The 23,633-nt window shown below is 44.1% G+C and overlaps 1 protein-coding gene across 2 annotated transcripts in view; it reads left to right on the top strand.

Moving 5' to 3' along the window:
* The window catches only part of LOC144113493 (constitutive coactivator of peroxisome proliferator-activated receptor gamma-like), a 48,533-nt gene that overhangs the window by 3,702 nt on the left and 21,198 nt on the right, over positions 1 to 23,633 (top strand). For both annotated transcript variants that reach the window (XM_077646586.1, XM_077646587.1), the window contains exons 2-6: positions 5,762 to 5,992; positions 11,488 to 11,733; positions 11,814 to 12,108; positions 14,099 to 14,417; positions 21,585 to 21,754. In XM_077646586.1, coding sequence (XP_077502712.1) covers positions 5,774 to 5,992; positions 11,488 to 11,733; positions 11,814 to 12,108; positions 14,099 to 14,417; positions 21,585 to 21,754 — 1,249 coding nt within the window. In that variant the 5' untranslated portion in view covers positions 5,762 to 5,773. The remainder of the gene's footprint in view (positions 1 to 5,761; positions 5,993 to 11,487; positions 11,734 to 11,813; positions 12,109 to 14,098; positions 14,418 to 21,584; positions 21,755 to 23,633) is intronic.

The raw sequence follows: 23,633 nt of genomic DNA, 5'->3' as shown, positions 1-23,633 counted from the left end.
CCACTGTGGGAATTTAACGGGGGGGGGGGGGGGTGGCTGAGCTTCCTGACCCGCAGGAGCGGTCACTGCTGACTTTCCGCAGCCATTATGGCTGTGTAACTCCAGAAAGAATCTAGCCAATAGCCATCTCTTAACAGAATTACGCGGCAGCGTGCCACGGAGGAGGGTGCAAGCATGAAAAGGCCGCCAACCTTCACGTGCGATTATGGGTTCTCTGCCGTGTGTAAAAGTGCATTATTTGGCTCAGGTGTTCATGGCAAGAGAATCCAGTGATTGAGCGAGTTTATGTACTTCCCTGAGAAGGTGTTTCAGAGCCCCTATAAGGTGACAGACTGATAAAAGATGAACATAGGACAAGTGATGAATCACAGCCAACAACTTTCCTGAAAAAATACACCGGCATGGTGGAACTCTAAATGGCAAAACTGCAAAATAATGGAAAGTTAAGACAAAAAGAGCAATACTAAAAGAGAAAAAATTTAAAAGAAAATTAGTTTTGAGAAAAGGTCAAAATGTGTGTTAGGAAATCAGTCGTCGCTCCAGAAAACTGGCTAATACATTATTTGCTGACAGCAGTATAATGCGTTTCAACATCCTTGTGAAACAAAACATGGGTGTGCGGAAAAATTGGATAGCAGCTGCATGCCTGGCAGTGGGCAAACAGATGTGAATGGTGATTGCTGGTGAGATTGTTGCTGTGCTTACGGGAGCATGTATTTTTAAGTTGCATATGTGAGCTCAAAATGTGCCCACTTAAGCTTGGCCTTACATGCATAAGGCTAAACAAAAAAATGCTTAAATATGTGTTTATGTGAGTGCAGCGACAACTCCATTAGTGACCACCATTCACACCTGTCTACCCACTGCTGGGCATATGGCTGCAGCATTTTCGGCACACATATATGTTCTATTTTGCCACAGAGACAACCATTTGTAAGGTTTTTAAATCGTATTATTTTGCTGTCAGCAACACAACATGTGTCAGCCAGCCGTCTCTGATATTTTGCATTTTGAGGGTTGGTTTATTTCCTACTAGTAGTACACTTGCTTGCCTCTTGGTTTGTTTTGCACCTTTTTTTTGCCTTTTAATTTTTTATTACTTTGTGTTTTCCTTTTCTTTGTCATGATGCCAGCATATATTTCAGTAAAATGTGCTAGTTGCAGGTCAATGCTCATTCTGTGCTCTCCCTTTACTAGTGCATCCTTTTAAGCTCTGTGTCCTCCATCAAGCAGGTGACTGCATTAGCAAAATGCTTGCTGAAATTCGTGTAGGGTTGCACCATGTGTCGTCCACCATTGCTTGAGAAAGTGCTATCATCATCTCAAAACATAATGTACTGCCAGCAGCATAAGCTTACATGATTTGTGTGCTTAAGAACAAATTTATTCTTGTGCTTCCTCACGTCCCAGTCATTGAGCATGCTTGTTCCCTCTGGCTGCAGGCATTTCGAGTGATTGGTCTGTGCGACAGGGCCGAAATAAATTTTGTTCTGCTCACTTGCTTTCCATAAGCATTTGTACCCAATAGTATGTAATCTCTTATGACCAGGAGTTACTAATTTTGTATCATCCTAAAATTCAGGTCAACCATCAGTGAGGTTTTGCTGTAATAGAACCATGACAGGATCATTCCAAGGAACACTTGTTTTTTTAGCTCTTTTCTGATTTTGGATTCTTTTACAGTACTGTATTGAGACAGTCTGTTGCAATTTTCTGGTGATGCATTCAGAAATCCTATGGTCAGGAGTACCTGCAGGCACTTTGAATGGAGTCATAGACAGCTCTGAAAATATACTTTTTTCTTGATTATTAGGTTTGTTCCTCTATTATATATTGGCTTTGGTGGCTGGCTGCCAGGCTATCATGAAGTGCCGAACACACCTGCTAGCACTTCACAGGTGCACAGGGTGTCATTGAAAGAATCATGTTTACACGTGTATAATATTTATGAGGCGCAGAGAACACCAGTTGAACATTAGCCTTTCCTGCTGCCAAGCTAGGCAGGCTTTGCAGCTAGGCCAACACCAACGATCAGTTGCACCAGAAGTGTTGCAAAAAAGCATGCTAAGTGCTTTGTTGAGTGCTGAACAGGAATCGTCCTCAACACTCCTCTGTCGTGTGGCCATTCTTAATGTTGACCATGTGGGAAGATGCATTAATGGCTACATATGTCAGCGTGCCTCCTCCCTTAAATTGCCTAGAGGGAGTAACTTCTGCTGTATACGCGTGGCTGCAGCCCCTTGCTCGAAAAGTGCGACATGCTGCAAAGATGCAAGGACAAGCGTGTGAAGGAAATTTTTGAAGTTTTTTCACTCGCATGAAAAGTGATGCATGCATTCCCACCCCCTTCCATTACATTGTCTTTCAAGGAAATCTGCATTTGGCCTGCCATTTTTTGGTTTTATTCCCATTATCATTTTATTCGTCGCAGCCTGTCGAGTCATTGACATTGGTTGCTTTTACCTGTTTTTAATCCCCGTTTCATACTTCCATCTTTTCCTTACTTGCAATTGCATGCTTCTACATCCTGTTGATTTCATTTTTGTTTGCCTGTTGCATGTTTTTTACCATTCTCATTCTTCTTTCTTCACCGGTTGTTATTTTACTTGCTAATTATAGCTTGACTGCAGCTGACATGAGGCTTGGCTGTCGCTGACAATATCTTAGCAGCACACCTATATACAGGGTCCGGGTTGTAGAAAATTCTCCTGTGCAAACCACTGATCTATTTCGGCTTAAGCACAGACCTCAGGGTAGCTTATGATAGTCTGCATTTTTAGATAAATATTTTAACTTCGGAACTGCCAGGACTGCCAAGAATCGGTGAAAAACTGGAGTAGCCTGCGTGTACAATTTGCATCGAGGCGAGCAGGATAGCCGATTTGAGAAGCTGCGCCATCTGGCGAACTGCGACGCAACCAGTATCCCAGCTCAGAGCTAGGGTAGGTCTCGCAGTACCCCAGACGGCGCACCCTGTCAAGTCTGCTGCTCCGCTCGCCTAGACGAAAATTCTCCGCGCAGACTGCAGTTTTTCACCGATGCCGGACAATTTAGGCAAGTTCCGACGTTTAACTCATTTATTGAAAAATGCAGACTATCATAAGCTACCGTATGGTCTGTGCTTGAGCCCAAACAAGCAAGTAGTTTGCACAGGATAATTTTTTACAGCCCGGACAGGTAAATATGGAACGCCCTGTATATGTCTACTCTGCATAAACAATAACCAGTTAATTGCTAGTCAGTGATGTTATTCATCTCCTTACTGTGACTTGTCTATGTACTATTTTATGTGCGCTAATATGAACCATTGGGCCCAACAAAGATGCCTTAATATAAGATTGTCGCACAGAGGACGAAGCTGGCAGTGGCGCTCCGTCCCGCACCATTGGCCGATCCTGCACTGTGCGTATGTGCCATCGCTTTTGAGGCAACAACAACGACGCAGCGCTCGCGCTAGGCCGGCGGCCATTAAAGTCATCTCATTACCATTGGTCATCATGTGTTTTCGGCTGGCCGCCATGTGCCCCTGGTCCGCACCACTCGAATGACGTGCCACAGCCTGTCAGAACCAAACCGACCTCGCCGTTTCTCCCCCGTCCCGATCTCCTGACACGGCGAACTGCAGCCGACGCAATAACCCGACCTTTCGACCCAACCTACCCGAGACGTTGCCCACATGTGAGGGCACCGCCCCCTGCTTTTGGCGTTAGGTACGTCCAAGGGCCTCAACTGGCGGCTCCTGGCGATATGTGGCCCGGAAGCTTCGTGGACCAGGAATCATTCGCCAATCTCCTTCATCGTGGCTTGCTTGCTTGGGCTCAAGCCACGGAGAAAGACTATATAGGAGAGGAAACTCCGCTGTCTGCGGCGACCATAAAAGGTCACAAGCCCGTGGCGCCACTATTATGCTGGCGGCCGTTTCGGTTGCCTAGTGGCAACCGGTCGAGCGTGTTGCTCCCGTTCGGCCGCGCGCCCCTGACTTCTTTACCGCTTCTTTACCGCTGGTAGCCCGAAGAGCAACTGGTGCTACGCTTCAACCATTTGAGCACAGTAAAAAATAAAACGCGTTATTTTCCATAACCGCTATAAGATAATCTGTAGCTTCTGGTTGTACGCTGGGCTATTGTTTGACTCCCGCGCGATGACTTTGATTGGATGGGTATAAGCGCTGCTGGCATTTGTCGAAGGCAAACATGCCTTCACGTTCGTCGAGTATGTGACCACGCTAAGTTTCATCTGCTGGAGGAGAACGCGGGCGTCGTACGGCGCAGCGTTTATGACTACAGTACGTCAGCCGAGAAGGCAACAAGCGGCAACAACTTCTCACCTTGCTCACCTTCTCCCTGCAACACTTGTAACCTCTTTTGCAATTTCGAACAAAACACCTGCGTCCCATCTTAGTCTAGCAAATTCTGAAGGAGGCCGCACTGCGCGTAGGAGCGCTGTTAGTATTACGGCCCTCGAACAGACACCGACAAGAACTGTATGTTTGGCCTAAGGGTGCAGAAATACAACGTCATGGCGTGCCCGCTGAAGCAAACACCTGTGTCCTCTGCTTGTCGTCTGCTTTGAGCGCTCGCCGGAGCCGCCTGCTCGGGCGCTGCACTTTTTTTTTTTTCGCTGCGGCTTCTACGAGGCGCCGCCACTGCATACGGCCCCGTCGGCGCATACAATTGTGACTTTATCTGGTCGCCTGCGCTCGCTCGCGCTGGCGGGAGTTTCACCTCCTTTATAGTATTGCTCCGTGGCTCAAGCACAGACTATAGGGTAGCTTATAATAGTCTGCGTTTTTCAATACTCAAGCCCACCACCTTTTCGCGCGTCTCTTCATCTGTGTATTTTATTTGATCGGGACGATCGCTCAGTGGCCTAGCTTCCGCTTCACGAAGACGATGAAGGTGGCAGTGGCGCATGTGGCGCGGGACAGAGTGCTCGCGCTGGCATTGGTCATCACGTTCCTGACATCTGGCCTCCACGTCAAGACCTACGGAACTAGAGACCTGCACATTTGGCGGGGTCCTTTGGGAGTGCGTGCGCCAACTTTCGTTAACTTTTTGGCCGTTGAGGACGCTCGGTTGACCTGTTCGTCTGTCATGATCATCATCGTCTGCTTTCGACAAATGATTTCTCTCGCTGCCTCCTTATGTATTAGTCATGTCTTGTTATTTTGAAACCTAGTAATGAACGATGCAAATATGACATTTCTTCAAATCCTAGCGGTGAATATTGTTTGCGCGCATGCCAGGCGTGAGACTCTCTGGCATCTTCGCTAGGCAATGGATGAATGATGAATACTCACAACGTAGACCAATGACAAAACTATTACATCCTTGAAGTAAAATACTGACGCCATCTTGATCAACAGGTTAAGTGTAGCGCCAAGCCGCCCGTAGCTGCTGTTCCCTAGCGGCAAAACGCATGGACTAAAAGATGCGCTCTGGAGCAGTGCGAAATGTGCAGGTTCAGTAGGTCTTGCTCCACATAATAATATACTATAAAAATATTGTAATATATTATAATATATAATTTAAACAATATAATATCAATTAATTATACACTGGGACAGGTGATCGAGGAAGGCTTACTGGTACTTTGTGGTAAGGGGACGTCAGGTTGGGCCCTAGCTAAGGTACGAAGTAGCCTGGGAAAGTTGCATTCTCTAGAACCCATGTTACGCGAGTTTCCAAAGATACACAATCAGTGTGATGTGCTTGTGTTTAAAACCCATAAAATTCCTTAACCTTCTGATAACCTTTTTAAGTTTGCAGATAGCATGGGAGTGCGAGGCCTACAGTCATTCATCGAACATTCCGTGCCTGGTGGGTGCACCACGGTGAATATTATAAATGAAGCACGGAAGCATTCAAGGTCATGCCCTCCAGGCACGAAACCCACAATAGTGGTGGACGGCTTGAGCTTAATCCGATGGATTTACACTGGAACACATGATTTCATATTTGCTGGCCCATGGATACACCTGTCAGCACTTGTGGTAAGCTCATTGAGCCATGAGCAATCGAGTGCACGTTGCATGTGTGGCTTAAGAATGATGAGGGCTGAGAAATGTAGAAGCAATGTTTGGAAACGAAGTTCTGAGAAACATTGTTCTTGAAGTGTAACATGTTGGTTGCAGCTCATTTATTTACTTAATGACAAGCCTTGTTTGCTAGGCCTTGTTAGGGACAAGGGATAACAAGGGGTAATGGCGGGTCAACGCCTCCTCTGCTTTGAGATGCCTGGCCCGTCGGGCGCGCTTCTATCGTTCGCCTGGCACCGCTGTTTTTTCGGCTTTCCGCGAGGTGGCGCTAGCTTCTGACACTACGCTTCGCTGGCTCCGCCGCAGAAAAGCATTGCGCCGGTTTCTCGGAAGGTTTGCAGCGCTCAGCTGTTGAGAATATTGCAATTCAAGGTTTGCAGGGCTCAGCAGTGTGAAAAAAAAGTCAATTTTTGAAGACTGGAAAGTAAAGCAAAAAATGGCACGATGTTTATTTGCTGCACAAGTGCAGCTGGCAAAGCATCATCAGCTAGCAGTACATGCAGGAGAAAACACATTGTTATCACAGCTACGTAAGAGTGAGATCAAAAAGTAGTTCAACATCAAAAACAAAATTCCTCACCACAAAGCAGCATTAAATATATTTTCAAGCGCATAATTCTGAGAAAAATATAAACAGAGAAGAAAAAGGAGTATACAGTTTATGGCAGCAATAAATCTCACACTGTTAATTCATATTAGCAGCAGTCCCAGCTATGAATAAAATGCAGAGTATTAAAAGCTAATTAGTATCTATCTAAAACAGAAAAATGACTTCAATCACAAACAAGGGTAGGGGAACGAGCAGGATTGTTATGATGTACATATGGTAGAGGCCAGCAACCATTGAAACCAAGGAAAGTGTGGGGGAAGAAAAGCATTCCCCTATTCCAAGCTTTCTTATCACAGTTTTTCAGTTCTGAAGTCACATGAAAATCATTTCACTGAAGAAATAAATACCATCATAGTTAACAGCCATTAAATGCAGGCACCTCAAAACTTCAGTGCTTTGCGTGACAGCGGCTTATTCTGGTACATTTTAGCCACTGCATTTCTGTCACTTATGTCCAATGCATGGTTAGAAAATAGTGGCTTCATGAATTTTTTGTATATGAACTGTACAAAAGCCTTCCTGTGTTCGTTGTTGCAGTTTTCACATTTCAACAGAGGCAAGCCTGTGATTACACGCACATTGTGCTGCAAGCACTGCTGCATAAGTTTCAGGAGAGCTTTTCGGTCTGAATGCATGATCTCCACGTATTTCTTCAGACCATAAAGAACTGTAACGAGTTTTTGTGTTGGGTAGTGGAGGCCACCCCTGTCTTGGTGGGAAATGAATCCATCCATTCCAGAGTTTTCCTTTGGCTTCCTAAATAGAGCCACACAGTTTTTACAAGCAATTTTTTCGCTCACTATGCGAGATATGTAACCTCCCCAACGAGTGCAATGGTTGCTATATCTGGAGTAGGCAAAAATGACTTCGACGACAAGCAGACTTCTTGCAGTGTTTGTTGTGCCCAGTTAATGCTCACACGGACAGCTGTTGTGCTGCCCCTCATTTCACTTCCCATAATACCCTGTGAAGAGCAGTATGACGTGGAGCTGCTTACACTGCTTCGGTCGGATGATAAGACTATTCCAGTCTTCAGAATTTTCTCCAGGCTACAAGCAGCACTTCGTAGTCCATGGCGTCATTTCAGCCTGCACTCCGTCTCAGAAAGCCAAAAAGTGACTCTATTGGATCACTTGAGAATTTCCTTGTGAGTACTAACAGGAACTTGCACTCATTCAAGAGAAACTGTATGCATTGCACATTGGAGACTGTAGTGAGAACTAGAGCATGATAGGTCTCCTTGGTGAAGAAGTTCTCTGGTCGGCTTGCTTCTTTCAGGATTTCTATATACTCTAGAAAAACGACCTCCAGCCAGTGAAGTCGAGGTTCTGGATCTGAAAACTGTCTCGCGTCGGGATTGTTCTGATGAATATGCTGTTGGCAGTTGCTGACATCCACTAAAACAAACCACCTGTACAACCGCCCACAGACTTAACACGAATGACGGAACACGTGGCCCGGACTGCCGTCAGCACCACGAAGTGATGGTCATCGTTATGAGATGATGTTCTCGGTATGTTTACGATGGCTTGCGATAGCTGGTGCGCAGCTCGCTTCGACTGCTTTTTCACTTGTGTCTGATCGTGCGTGGATAGCACGCTCGTCACGGGGGTGTTTCTGCACTTTTTGCTCGCCGATGGGGCCTCCACAGCCCTGCCAACACTCTTTGCAGTTTTCTTGTTGCGGGAACCAGAAATTACGGGCTAGTTGACGCAGCTCATGTCCCTTGCGAGTTTGATCCAAATGCTGCAGACGTGACAAAATGTTTTCAGCTCACTGAAAAACCCCGTGTAGCCCAGATCAATCAAGGCCTATTTGCTACAACGCCACTAATAGCCTGTGTCACTATGGGAGGCATGCGAGTCATTTTCTAAACGTGACCTAAAGACAGCCCGCGATTGACGGTGTGGCAGCAGTAAAAACCTAAACAGAATATTCCAAAGTGCAATAGTCACCAGTACAGGGCAGCAGGATCCTTTGGAATTTATCTCTCAACACTGTTCTCTATTACGACATTACATGTACTTATTTGAAATTAATTGCATCCAACTGCTTTCATGCTCAGGAAATGCGTAACTCTTTTGCCACGCCTCGTCATGTATGATCTCCAGAGCGAAATAGAAGGAGCACGACACCGACACTGAGGTAACTTGTTCTGAAAAAGTAAACCGACGCGCAGTGTGGAAGAGTGAGGAAATGAGGAAGCATGTGTTTTTGATGTCCTTGATACAACAGAATACGTGTGACTTTGGAGCGCATCGCACTTCTCACAACAAATTTTGTTACATCGGCAGCATTTGGATCAAACTCGCAAGGGGAGCGAACCGCGGCAGCTTAGCGCGCAATTTCTGGTTCCTACGATAAGAAGACCGCAACGAGCGCTGCGCATCAGCGCGCAAAAAGCGTAGAAACATCTCCGTGACGAGGGCGCTGTCCACGCGGCGATCAGGCACAGGCGAAAAAGCAGTCAAAGCGAGCTGTGCACCAGCTATCGTAAGCCACCGTAAACATACCGAGAGCATTATCTCGCACCCGATGACTGTCGCTTCGTTGCGCTGACAGCAGTCGAGTCCATGCTTTCAGTCATTCGTGTTAAGTCTGTGGGCGGCTTTACATGTTGGTCATAAACTCCACTGTGGGTCCCACACTTGTAAACTTGGCGCTCAGTCTTCTCTTGACGAGGTTGCTGAACTCAGCTTCGCCTGAGTAACTTCCGAGGTACTTCTATGTATTTCTGCATGGAAAGGCGAGCAGCTTCTCGGTTCTGAAGTGTTCGTAAGATTTTGCGGAGAGATGGGGCAAAATCGTGCATTGCCTAATAGTCATTTCTGACTATATAGGCCTCTTGACCTTATAATTAATTACTTGATCCAGAATTATTTTGGCCTTCATGCACGCTAGTTCCGAGTCTTTCACTATGCGAAGAAAGTTGCTAACATGGCATACTTCGTTCATCCGTTCAAGCTCCTTCTTGTATACGTCAACCTTAGTATGGAGCCGTTCATTTTGTGCCTTCAAGGCTTTTTCTTCCTGGCGCCACTTTTTGCATTGCAAGACAGCCGCTGACGAGCTTCATTCGTCGGTCTGCGTGCCAAACGACCTCATGGCATACGCATTTCGGCCTGGTTGTGTCAATGTCTCTACGTTAGTTGAAGGAGATCTCTCAGCGGAATTCTGGCACAATGCCTGCCTTCAACATGTGTCTCTTTGTGTCTTTGCGAAAGTGCTCATCAAGGAAACGAAGGCTGCAGACAGCTGAGTAATTCGATGTTGAATTTGGTTGCCAGCTCTTCTTTGATATCACTTTTAGCCACTGTTCCCGAAGTGCTGTGTCTGCAGAGATCTCGTGGAAAGAAACTCCAGGTTGTTACTTGCGCTGGCTTGACATGCAAAAGGCCACGCAGCAACACCGCATGACTGGTTGTTACAAGCTTCAGCTGCGGTTAGACTCAGCACTGCAGTGGCGTAAAGCACAGAAGCCACAGTAGCACGTGGAGCGCTGAAAAAAAGCACAGGTGGCAATGTTAATCCACATTCTGAGTAGGCTAAGACACACACTGTGCAGGCATGCATGCGCTGGCGGGGCGCACTGTGGTGTCAGAACACAGCGCCGCCGCGCCGCCGCGCGACAGCCGCGCGACGGTGTGTCAGGCATCCCAAAGTAGAGGAGGCATTAGGCAGGTTCACACTGGCGGGTCGCGGAGGTCGTGCGACAGGTTTAAATCGATTTACTATGCTCCCTCCAAGTTTTCCTAGTGTTTCGGAAACTGTAACTAATTGCCGGAAATTGGTCAGACGACGCTAACCCGCCATGATAGCTCAGTGGTTAGGGCGCTCGTCTACTGAGCCAGAGCACACGGGTTTGAACCCGACCGCGGCAGAAGCGTTTCGATGGAGGCAAAATGCAAAGGCGCCCGTGTGCTGTGCGATGTCAGTGCATGTTAAAGATCCCCAGGTGGTCGAAATTATTCCAGAAGCCTCCACTACGTCACCTCTTTCTTCCTTTCTTCTTTTACTCCCTCCTTTATCCCTTCCCTTACAGCGGCGCGGTTCAGGTGTCCGCCGGTATGTGAGACAGATGCTGCATTATTTCCTTTACCCAAGAACCAATTGTTTGCGACTCGCCAGTGTGAATCCGCCTTGGGGGACATGATAATGCAGTTTGATGCTTGTTCTGCGACCAGTGTCGTGATATTGTAACATTCACCCCTCGCAAAGCACTCCATAAAACAAGAAAAATACTGAAAAAAAAAGAAACAAAAAGGCAGTATTAGCCACAGTCTAAAATGAAGGTGTCTGTAAAGACAGGTTCACACTAGAGAGTCGCGGATATCGCGTGGCAGGTTTAAATGTATTTGCTATGCTCTCTCCCCACTTTCCTAGTACTTTGGAAGCCATAACTAATTGCCAGAAATCGGTCGCACAACATTTGCGACTCATTAGTGTGGGTTCGCCTTGAGTCACAAAGTGTAAGGAAAGCAGTGAAGCTGCGTGACAAAAGAATAAAAGTGGTAAAGGTCATGTTTAATTTGTGTTACGCGTGTGTGCTATGCAGAAAAGCCTAGGCTGGTGGAGGAACTTGATGTTGCTGATATTAAGTGTGGCTCTCTTCATGGAATGCTGATGCTAACTGGATTTATGCATTTTGTTTAGTTTTTTTCATTTGTATGCATGTTTATTTAGTTGGCGTGTGCATGCATGTATGTGCCTGCGTTGTGAGGTGTTTTGCCTTTCTGTGTTGTTAAAAATGGCGCATTGTGGTAGAAAGTGTGGTAGTGATCAGTATAGATGATCGAAAGGCTGTTTCTCATTATGCTGTTTTCTTTTTTTAAAATTTCAGCGTAGCTTTGTTCAAGCATTCGAAGAGCAATCTATTGACTTGGTGTTCTTTTTTGATGGATATATCTCTGGCTCAAAAGTTGAAGAGTGGCGCATTCGGCGCCAGAGGAGTTTGGATGACATTCAGGCGACATTTGGAAGGCTGCGATCTGGTACATGGACAGGGAATGATGCAAATGACTACTGCTGCCCCAATGGCACAGCCTACACATTATGGCTTGTCGTGAAGTGTTTCACATCATGCAAGGTATGCTAAGCATTCAGCAGTTTTGGGCTTCAGTGGCTACCAGTGGATGTTTACCAACAGTTATGTGTATCCCATTCTAGGTGTTTTATGCAGTAGAAGAATGCGACTTGGAAGCTGCTCGTTATGCTCACTGGCATCCAGAATGCTTTGCTTTGCTGAGCCAGGATACAGACTTTGTCATTTTCAACATGGGAGCCCTGTACCTTTCCACTTTACATTTGGACATTAGGACTTTTACAACCCGTGCATACCATCCTGTGGCCCTTGCTTCCCACTTAGGTCTGGCTACTCTGCATCTTCCACTGTTTGCTTGTCTCTCAGGCAATGATACTGTCAGAAGGGAGCAGCATCTTCGTGAGTTTCACACTGCTATTGGTATGTATTTCCATGCCCACCTTGTACAGTAGTATAGTCTGTTGGTGCACCTATTTCATATGAGAGCTGTCTATGCTTGGTACATGAAAAGAGAGCAGTGTCTCAAGGAAAGATGCAGTACAGTAATAGTTTGTTCCTGTCAGTGCATTGAATATGTGAAATTAATGTAAAATTCAAGCTCTTGAACTTCATTTGATCAAGCCACTTTCACTGTCAATGACTGCGGCTTTGAAATACATGCTTGCAGTGATGTAGTTTTCTTGGTTATGTTGCCTGCTGCATCCAGAATGGCAAGTGCGAACTACTGAGTGAATGGATTTTTATGGTGTTTTTGGAAATCTGGAAAACATTGCTGCCAGTCTCTCCATGACATAGAATTACAGATGAGCGATTAAAATGAGTCAATGATGCCACTGTGGTGTTCAGGCACTTACTGTGACATGAGCTCAGACACAGTACTTTCTGGAAGTGATCTGCAGACATAAAAAGTTCTAAATACATATTGCATATTATCTATGAACAAAGCTGGTCAAAGCTTCATTTTATCAGATGTGGCTGTTCCACAGATTTGTTGTTTAAACCTGTGCTCAGAAGTTTCTGATCTTGATAAAGTGAAAATAAAAAGTTCGACTTATCTGCAGCAGGTAAATACCCGTATATTATTCTCTAAGAGCCTGCACCAGCTGGCCAGTGGCCATGATGTGATTGGGTATGGGTTGTGAGTTTGGGATGTCCCAGCATTGCCAGATCATATGGGAAAATGTGAGGCACTATGGTGGTCCAGAGGAAGGAGAAAAATTGAGTGGTAGAAGTTGCGGCTTGAAGTCATTGCAAGACATGCTGCACAACACACAGTCAGCAAGTTGACTTGGCGTCTGAGTACAGGATGTGATGGAGGGTTGTGTTGAGTAGCATGCCCTGCCAAATGTACTTGGTAAGTGAAGGTGACCAGTAGGGCCATGACAGAGTCATCATCTGGTACTCTGTATGGGAGTTCTCGGGCTAGCACATGAGCACGCGCATTGGTGAGGATGGTTAAATATCCAGGCACCCAAGCCAGTTGAAATTGTCATGTTGAGGAAGAGAGGAAAGATTCAAGCACTTGTGCTGTGTTAGGTTGAGAGTGTATGTAGAGGTAGTTTTGCAGGCAGTCTGTGAGTTGTGTGAATTTGTATCAAGTGAAAGGTAGAGCAATGGGAATATTGTTTTGGCAGTTGCATGCTCCTGTAGTTACTTTACATCTGTCAGCCTTATTTCAGTTGATGTGTGGACTGTGACATGGCAATTACTTGCATTTCTTTAGTATGTGCCTAAATATTGCAGCCAAAATGGCTGCATTGATTTCAAATGAAATGAGATAGCACTTGTGCACTCACTTGGGGCTTACGCTGGGAGAATCTTGATGTGCAGGTTAAATGTGCTGTGGTTTGTCAAGGGTATCTTTTATAAAGGACATGTTTTCCAACACTTACTTTGTAGCAGTTCGGATGGTATTTATTTCCTAGCCTGTGCGTTTTCTTCAAGGGAACACTGAGGGTATTACATAGTGTCCCACTTACGTTGACCTTGCTGCTTTCTGTTTATGTGCTTTCTAGCTAATCCAGAAGTATCCGGTTTTTTTCCCCTAGCACTTTTGGAAACTAAAGCTGAAACCATTGTTTGCTGCAGGTGATGTGTTTTTACACAGGGTTGATTTTAACTTGTGTGATTGCTATAGAGTGAGTTCTAATGTCATAAGTGTGTGGGTTACACTTAGTGCCAACAATTTGATGGGATCACCCGAACAAATAGGCAGGCACACAGAGAAGTTCCAACGCAAAGCTGACGTAACAAGTGAAGGACTGCTTCGGAGTGACAAACATACATAGGATAGTTGGAAAGTTGTGAATCATGCAAAAAATTATGCATGCTGGCAAGCATGGGTGTGTAGGTGCAGTTTAAATGCACAGTATGGCTTGAGCAGAAAGTGTTTCTAATGTATGTTTTTCAGGTTTTCCGGCTCATCAGCGTATTCCCTGTAGGTTGCTCTTCCGGAAAATAGCGAGAATTATTCAGCAGCGTGGCTGGGGACCTATTCCGGACATTTCTGTGGCAAGATACACAGGGGTTAGCCTGGATGTTTTGGCTGAAGGCGTTCACAGCTATGACCTGCAGTATGAAGCCTGCTGTTTGAGGAAACCTGCAGGATTAGACCATGCCAGCTGGTGCCTGGCCCTTCGCTCTTACAAGAATGCAACTGCATTTCCTGCTCTTCTCCAGATACTTCACCGCAGGGAGATCTACCTTGGGGAGACAATGGAAGAAGCACTGTAAGAGTCATGTTATGACAGTGTGGAGTGCTTAACCAATGACTATGACAGCAAAGAGAAATGGATGCAAAAGCAGCTGCTGACTTTCGCATAAAGCCACGTGAAAGTGCTCACAGAAGTTTTATCAACACGGAAGCTAATAAATGCTTGATTTTTTTTCGCTGCCTAAGTGTGTAGCCACACTCATGAGAGAGTTATCTGCAGTGCACTGCATTACCTGCACAGTGCATCCTTTGCTATCAGGTTGTGCCTTGGGGCAATGAGGAAAACTACATTTCTGTGGGCACTTGTACAGAACTTGAGGAATGGCCCAAAAACTGGGTGATTTTGAAGAACATTGAGTGTTAACTGGCTGCACAGGTTGAATTTTAATGTATTGCTTTAATACATCTTCATCACTATTTGATGAAGCACCTCAATGCCAGTATATGCAGAATAATCTTATCAGTGGTGAAGCCATATTTGTTTGAGGATTTATTATCATCATAGTGGACTTCAACAATTTCTAAGTTTGGATTTTTTGTGACATTTAATATTTCAGCCGCTGTGGGGTACATCCGTCCAGGGTGTCAGCTTGGTATTGTCATTGCAATTTTTCTCGGCAAAACTTCAGTGCAAGCTTTGAAAAAAAAAAAAAAAGGTGGCTGTATTAGGGAAGAAACTTTAGTTTACACAATAAATGGCATTTGTTTATTGCATCAAATATATGTCAACAATCATATGTCACAACAATTTGCAGATTTTGTGGCTTTCACAACCTGCAGAATAAAAAGCTTCTAAATGTGGAGTTTCTATAGGGCCAACATCAGCACTTTTCTGGTGAGCCTCGATATAATACATTATTATCTAGGTGTGCTTTGAAGTAGAGTACAATAGCCTTGATAAAATATGCGGGCATGTGTGACAGCTCCCATGGCACTGCCTATCGTACGGTTTGTGTTATAAGGGTACTACTCCCAGGAGGCTGCATCAGTGCTAATGCCTTTGGGACATGTCAAAAAGATAGCTGCACTCTGGTTCATAGTTGCTGTGCAACACTGCCAGAGCTAATACCCCTGTTCATGCTGGCTTAGTCTGCACCAAAAAAAGTTGTGAACGCCTGACTGTGACCCGCAGCAGTGGCTCAGTAGTTAGGGTGCTTGGCTACTGAGCCGAGACTACCCGGGTCCGAACACGATCACGGTGGCTTCGTTTCAGTGGAGGCGAAATGCAAAAAGGCACCTGTGTGCTGTGTGATGGCAGTGCATGTTAAAGGTCCCCAGGTGGTTGAAATTATTCCGCTCCACTACAGCACCTCTTTCTTCCTTTCTTCTTTTACTTCCTCCTCCGTCCCTTGTTTATGGCTTGGTTCGGGTGTCCACCGATGTGAGACAGTTACTGCACCATTTCCTTTCCTCAAAACCAATTTTCAATTTTCAATGGTTGACTGCATTGACAAAGCAAGGTATCTTCTGTTATGTCACTACCCAAGTTTCATAAAATGCAAAGCCTATGTGTTTCATGCTTAGTGTGCAACAGTATGGAAACTGCACAAGTAATTCACAAAAGCCCGCTCCACCTCGTATCACTCCTCTTTCTTGAGGCTTGGAAGATGGTTTGGATGAAAACATAGAGTGGTATAAAAGGACACGCTAGACATTGCAAATCACGGTACTCATACATTGCCACGGTGGAGGCTATTTGCTTTGTGAGTGTAGTCAAGCATTCATTTTCACTGATTGCAAACTACTATTTCGGCGCGAATGAAGTACTAGCTTTGGCAGTGTTGCATGCTTAGTGTGAAATGGGGTACAGTGTTTACTAATTATCTTTTCTTTCATGATCTTTGACGCCTTGTATCTTGATACGTGTGAGCACAATATTTTCGTATATGTCATGAAATGAAAAAAAATATTTAACAAAATTTGTTTCACAAACTAGAATATCTAAATTGGACAGAGTTTAGTGCCCCTTGAAACCTCCTTGAATGCACACTGAAGTGATTATCGAACATGGATGTATGTTTTAGCACCAGGTGTACTGTGCTCTGCAACTTTATCATAGCAGCTTTGGAAAATTCTCCTGCCTTGCCTGGAGGCCCCTTTGCAGCAAAACTGCACAGAAAGCTTGTGTGTTGTGGTAACTGTTGCCTTGTACCAAGTTTTACAATGATACTTATGTGGTTCAGCTGCACAAGATGTGAAACCAGAATAGCCTGCGATGAGATCGAGGGAGCGAAAGCCGCCAGCGCAGAGTTTCTGATGAAAGGCAGCGGTGGCGCCATCTGTCATTGCTAGAGGAAAGCGCCATGACTTCAAAAGCAGAGAGGTGAGTGTTGCAAGGTATGTGAGTCCTTTGATGGCAGAAACCTGACGTAGGCGGCTTTCGGTTAGTCGATATCGGCACAGACGAGTGCGAGTTTGCATTGTGCATGGCCGAACCAGGTAAGTACCATTGTCAAACTTATTACGAGACAAAAGTTACCACAATATGCAAGCTCCATGCACAGTTTCACCTCAAACGAGCCAGCGGTTGAGGTGCGAGATTTTTCAGAGCTGCTACGATACAGTTACAGAACATTGTGTAAGGCCCTAGATATTGACCATTCAATAGTGCTGGAGGACTCTAACTTGGTCTGTAAACAAAGAAATAGAGAAGACTCCATGTGATACCATCGGCACTTGTGGGAATTATAGATCGCTAGTTTCGTGCAACCAATGGCCCACACTGGTATCTAAGCTGCCAACACCATCTCAAGCCAAATACAGCTTTGTCACAGCAAATACCACCAAAAATTGGCCCATCAAGGCTTTTACTTAATGCAACAGATTATGTTCCAAGTTATGTTGAGAGTGTATTTGGAGGCACTGTTGTGAAAATGTACCTTTAAATGTGTGTGAAACATAGTGAATGTGGTCTAGAGAAAGCAGTTGATCAATATATAGCATTGTCTTTGGTGTCCTCCTGAACCATTATGCCAAGGATAAAATATTGTGGGATTTTTCACACCTTTTATGTAGGGCCCTTCGTTTTCGGGTTTTATTTTTTTTTTTTCCGGAATTTGACGAGTCAAAACTTGGTTATATATTTATTTTTCTTTGAACTCAAATTCAAGTACAAACTGGGCTACTAAGCAAAAAAATTTCATAGTTTGAGTTTTTTCGGGTGCTTTTATCCTTTAAAAAACTTCTTAATATAAGCACTCATTTTTGTGCTGGACATAAAATGCCCTGTTTTGTGCACATTATTTCACAAACAACAAGAAAATGTCAGGTTGACCAAATCATATCTTTCTCATCTGTTATAATTATTTAGTTGCATACATTACGTCTCCTACGCAGTACTTCAGATCTGCCTGCCTTGTAGACTATGAAAACATCCATTCAACATCAAGAGGGTTTATTTTAAATGCACAAGAGCCTTGGAGCTAGATGTCATTAGCATGGGTATTGCTTGATATAATGATACCAGTGTGATGTCTGGTCAGTAGCTGTGTTTTGGCTTCTCGCATCCAAAACATACCTTTAAAATTTTCTTCAAATTAAGCTGCGTCATTGATAACAAGCTTCAAAAGAGGTTTAAGATGACCAGTTCAACGAAAACAGTCCTTTGGAATAAGTAGAAGATATGTTCTGATTTTTGTGCGGCGTCTTCAGCTTTGTGCAATGGAAAACATACATGCTCCAGAAGGCGCATTTTTGGGTACAAATGGGGTTTAACGCCATTGTTAAGAAATCTGTTAGGAGGCAAGAATCGGGTGAAGTTGTGCTTTGCCCAAACCAAGGGCCCTAGCAAGACATTGGTTTGAGCTAGTTGGTGGTATTGATGATATGCAAATGGTGCGAGAAAAGTGACGAAAACAAACAGTAGACAGGGCGAGCACCAACTCTTTAAGCTTCTTTTGAAGGGGCCTACTTTTATAGCTGTGATAAAAATGCTGTGAATTTAAGCCTCTGTTATTTATCAAATCCTAATCTAGCTTAAAATCTGAACACTTCAGTGCTTGCCAATCTTTTAAAGGACAAAAACGGTCACATCAGGTTTGTTGGAAATTTCAGACATTGCTTGCCGAACCTTTTTGAATTTATGGCTTAAGGATGTGTTGCATTATTTAGTTTTGAGTGAAACAGTTTATACGATCAAGTGCGTGGTTTGCATTTAAAACCATTACAGGGAACATCAGCAAGAAAAATAACATTTAGCATTATCTTTTGCTAGCATAATGTTTCGTCTTTTTAGTGTTTTTGTAGCATGAAGGTAATATGTTTAATTTTTAATGTGCTTACACTTGTCTATACCTATGTCATACTGTGAAGTGCTAACGTGTTTTATGCTTTATGGCAGCATAATGTGCCATGGTACATTTCGGTAATTTTTAGCATTTATTCATACAGAAAGACCATTAGATTACTTTCTATGCACCTTCCACGGTTAGCGCCTACAGCAGTTTTCAGCTGCACAGCTATGCCTCCTGACATTGTTAGCAAGTTAACAGCAGTCTGCCGACACCTTGTAATTGGTGCACAGAAAATATATATGGGTTGTATTTTTCTGTCTTTCCTGTGAGGGCCGCCTTCTCTTTGTATTTGGAAAGACTAAAAAATTGCAGGTGTGCTGAGACACAAAAGGATGAAGTTTGTGTAATTCACTGAAAAGAATGAGGCATAGAGTTTGGAAGAAATGTATGAGTCAGATTCAGAAGCCAAACAAGAATTATGCTAATGGATGAAACCATTTCCACATGCACTTAAACTGCTTGTAAAGCGATGTTCTTGCGGCATGCAGAATTGATGCAAAGATGGAGGCACTGTTGAAACAACCATTTTTTGCAAAAACATTCTCGTGCTTCCTGTTTCTTGGGAACTACAGACGGCTGATAAGTATTAAGTATTACCCCCATTTTTCTTAACTTTTTAATGCCCAAATTATGAAAGAACAAAGAAAAAAATCATTACCTCTGCATTATGCTAGCTAATGTACCCATATTCATAAAAAATTTGTTAGTACCACTAATATTTGAAAAATTGGTGTGTCGTGAATTCAGTGGGCATTTTCTCCACATTGTGCAGCTAATCTAGAGTTGTGGGAAAAACTAGCATGAAGGCCTCTACCAAGCTCAAAGGCCCTGTGGCAGTAGGCAATTTTTTTTTACCTGCAAAGGTCTATTTGTGCTGCAGAAGTTGTCACAAAATAGGGGATGAGTTGTCAAAGAATGGCTGGAAGTTGCACATTTGAGCCCCCTTTTTCTTTATACAGCTTCCTCACAGTAACGCCTAACATTTTAACTGGAAACCACTGAAGAGTGAGGACAAACTTTGTACACGAGCTCCATGTAGTAAAAAAAGCCTTTCCCTTTCTTCTTTTTCTCCCTCCATTTTTATTTTTGTTTATTTTGTTATCTTTGTTTATTATTTTTAGTTTTATTGTTCCTTAAAATTGTTTCCTAATTATTTTATTTTTTACCATCATTACCATCATTGCCACTGTCATCATCATCACTAAACCAACTATTACTTATCGCTGTTGCCACTATAATCATCATTGCTATCACCAACTGTCGCTATCATCATCACTGTCTTCATCACTATCACTGCCTAACACTATCAGTAAGTATCATTATCACTACCACTATCTATAGCACTAGCTGTCACTATCCATAGATATCATCACTATCTATCACTATTTTTTACTATTTACTATATTACATATATGTTACTTATCAACTGTTGCTTAATCAACTCTAACGTTAATTTTATTTTAATTACCATACAACTTATGATTGGCAGTTTGTGCTGACACTTTTGCGGATGATTTCCGTCTGCAACTTCCGTCTACAACGTCCGTCTACAACTTTGTCCACGCCACTCATGAGCCAAGAAAGGCTTACGCCTTAAAGAGGAATCTGAACTCGTCTTTTTACCACGGGAACTCTATCTACACGTTCCAGGCATTCTTAGAAACTTCAAATTATTATCCTGTAAGGCCAATTGCCCAAATTAAATCGGATTAAACGTCCCGGCTCCCGCCTTTTTTTTTAACTGAACGCGGTAGGTAGGCGGAGTCAACCAACGCGTGGAGTGCCTTTCAGCCAGTCCAGTGGCGGCTTCGCTTTCGATTTTGTTTTGTTTTTTAGGTTTCTGTGAGTAAACAGTTTGTCACAGACAATATGGCCACAAATTAGGCCTCCGGAAATAAAAATACACGTGGACTTGTGATTTATGTATCACTCCGCTGATGGCAGAGCAGCAAGCCGCTGCGGGACTGGCTGACGAGTTGGTGGACTTCTCCTACCTACCGCGTTGAGTTCAAAAAAAGGGCGGGAGCCGGAATGCTTGATCCGATTTAATTAGGGCAATCGGCCGCACAGAACAATAATTCGAAGTTTCTAAGAATGCCCGGAACGTGTAGATAGAGCTCCCGCAGTAAAAAGACGAGTTTAGATTCCTCTTGAGTGCACCTTTAATAGTGCACGTTTGTGCAACCAGTATGTCACAAATTCACAATACTGAGCATTAAAGGGTTAATCTATGACCTTTATCGCCTTAACTTGGTCTCTTGTGGTTAGGACTATGCCCTGCCCAGCAGATGTTGCATCATCCTGTGACACAAAAGCTGTGTATTGCTGGCCGACTCAAGCTGAAGGCCATCACATATATTTGCTCAGGCTAGCTTTTTGCTGTCAATCTCTCTTGTTTGCAAGCTGGCACTGAACCCCTTGGGGGTTGGGGGGGCCTGTGTATTTTGTAGAGAGCAGTGAGATTATGTGGAGATGTTAGCACTTCTCTGCCTGCTGAGGAGGTGGAGAAGTGTTGGAATGCCAGTAATAGGCCAGTGTGAAGAGAGTTTAGCCCACCCTGTTGCTTTCATTGGATGGCCCTGTGATCATTGGCTGGCGTATCTGGGGACGCATTTGCCATGCAGGTGATGTGTTTATTTGTTTTACCACTCTGTGGCTTTCTAGCTGACAACACAGCAAAACCAATTCCTGCGTGTGCCAAACCTCTGGCATGTGGGATGTGTACAAGAAGGCACGTCATTGTCCATCGGTGCATGGCCTGGCATGCGACAAGTGAAAATATTCTAGATAAAAAACTTGATAAATGTGCTTTGTGCTGTAAGGTGACAAAATATGTATTCTTTGGAACCAGCCTTCTGAACCTAGCTCTGTGCTTTTTTATTGCGTTCCAGAGATGGCCAGGTACCGCCAGCGCACATTTGCTTTCGGCCTGTACGAAGCAGGATGTATTGGTCCCTCTTTGGTGGCAGTGACACTGTGGTTGTCACAGAGCATGTGGCATACCCTGGAGCCAGTGGAATTCAAGACGTAGATGTCATGTCTACATCTTTTCCTTTCAATGGTGAGTCTCTGGTGGCTGTGTATATTATCGAGCAGTCTGCCGATCTAGATGGAGTAAGACTTGTGAGCATGGAAACTGGTTCTGCCACTAGGTTAATGGATTTTTACATGTGAAAGCGCCACTGTGGGCTTTAAGGTGCACATTAGTGAACAGTGCTCAACTATCCTCTGGATTATCCAGAAATCCTGGTGTTCTGTAACATGCGCTGAGATTTCAGTACATGGGAATTTTGCCTGTCTCAGTCAAAATGTAATCAGATTACTACGGCTTGAATTGAATGTGCTGACTCATGCTCTGCACCTAAATGCCATAACTATGAACCAGCATGGCAGTTATCTTTGCCACTAGGTGTGAAGGCAAGTTTTTATCATTCCTGTTGCACAACATGCCAGATTTGAGGTATTAAACTAGCTAGCAAAATATTTTAGTTGCATGCAAGGTGGTACAAAAGTATTTTGATGCTGATGAGAATTTTGTAATATGTCTTGCTTGTGAGTGCAACTGAAGCACTGTAAACTCTTAATAGTGCATGTTGCTGACTTGTGTGATAATCAGCAGCTTAGTATTAAAGGACTATAGACGCTTGCATGTTTTCTTCTTTCAAACGATGCGTTAGACATTGTTATACATGGAGCACCCTGTTGCATTCATGTACAACTGCTAAATAATCTGCAATTGAATTTCTTCTTGACGCTGTTTCGGTTTCATCAGTAGAACGACGACTGTGACGCACAGTTATTGTTTAGGTCACATGAGCCATAAAAAATCTGCTGCGTAATTGCTGACAGGTCATTTCTTTGTCATTCCAGGTCTTGGAAGAGGCTGGATTAAAAGTCATAGTGAATTAAAACTACATATTAACTATTATATTAGTTTTTGCAGTGGATCAAGTGACCAAAACATCAGCTTGTCGTCATAGTCATCGTTCGGTCGATGAAACCGAAACAGGATAAAAGAAGAAATTCAATTATAACTTATTTAGCAGTTTTAGGCAAATACCACCTGGTAATTCATGTATTCTAATGTCTAACGTATCATTTGACAGAAGAAAATGCGCAATAAAATTAGGTGTCTACAGTCCTTTAAACCCCATGCCACTCAAGAATTCATTACATAGCAGTGTATATTGTAAGCTGGGTGACCGAGCTTTGTTGGCACTGCCAATAATGGCGTCGAAGATCGAACCCACGAACGAGCGTTGGTGATCATTCACAAAAGAGGATGTTACATGAAGCGAAGGGTAATGATGGATAATCACAAATAAGTGCTCACACTCCCCCCGCGACGAAAGCAGCCATCCTGGTCGCAGGATTTAAAGGGAGAAAGGATGACGGGTGAAGGGCTTGAGCCGAGACACGTGCACAATCTCAGTGCCACGACAGCGACGGTCATTGACAGGAGACGCTGGGACTATGCGATAGTTCGCTGGTGAAGTTTGTTCGAGCACCGTTTATGGGCCGATGAACCAACTGAAAAGTTTGTCACACAAGCCTGGTGTGCGGGTAGGCGTCCAGAGCAAGACTTCATCATCGGGATTGAATGACACCACACGGTGAGAGGAGTCGTAGCTGCTTTTCTGCGCAGTCTGTGCGGCCTCTGTGTTGAGTCTGGCAAGTTCGCAACAGTGGGCAATATGTGAATTGAATTGTTCATAGGAGGGTGGGGCAGAGAGAACAGGTGCAGAGAAGAAGGTTGCTTCCAGGATGAATGTAGGGGACTGACCATAAACCAAAAAAAATGGAGAGTAGCAGATCGTGCAGTGAACTGCAATATTGTATGCGAAGGTGACAAAAGGAAGCAAGCGATCTCGGTTACTGTGATGAAAGCCAATGTATATGGATAGCATATTGGACAGGGTTTACTGAAAGCGTTCGGTGAG

Source organism: Amblyomma americanum, chromosome 1 (genome assembly GCF_052857255.1).
Source record: "Amblyomma americanum isolate KBUSLIRL-KWMA chromosome 1, ASM5285725v1, whole genome shotgun sequence".
Classification (NCBI taxonomy): domain Eukaryota; kingdom Metazoa; phylum Arthropoda; class Arachnida; order Ixodida; family Ixodidae; genus Amblyomma; species Amblyomma americanum.
Note: the sequence above shows the minus strand (reverse complement) of the source record. Positions and strands in the feature narration are given on the sequence as shown.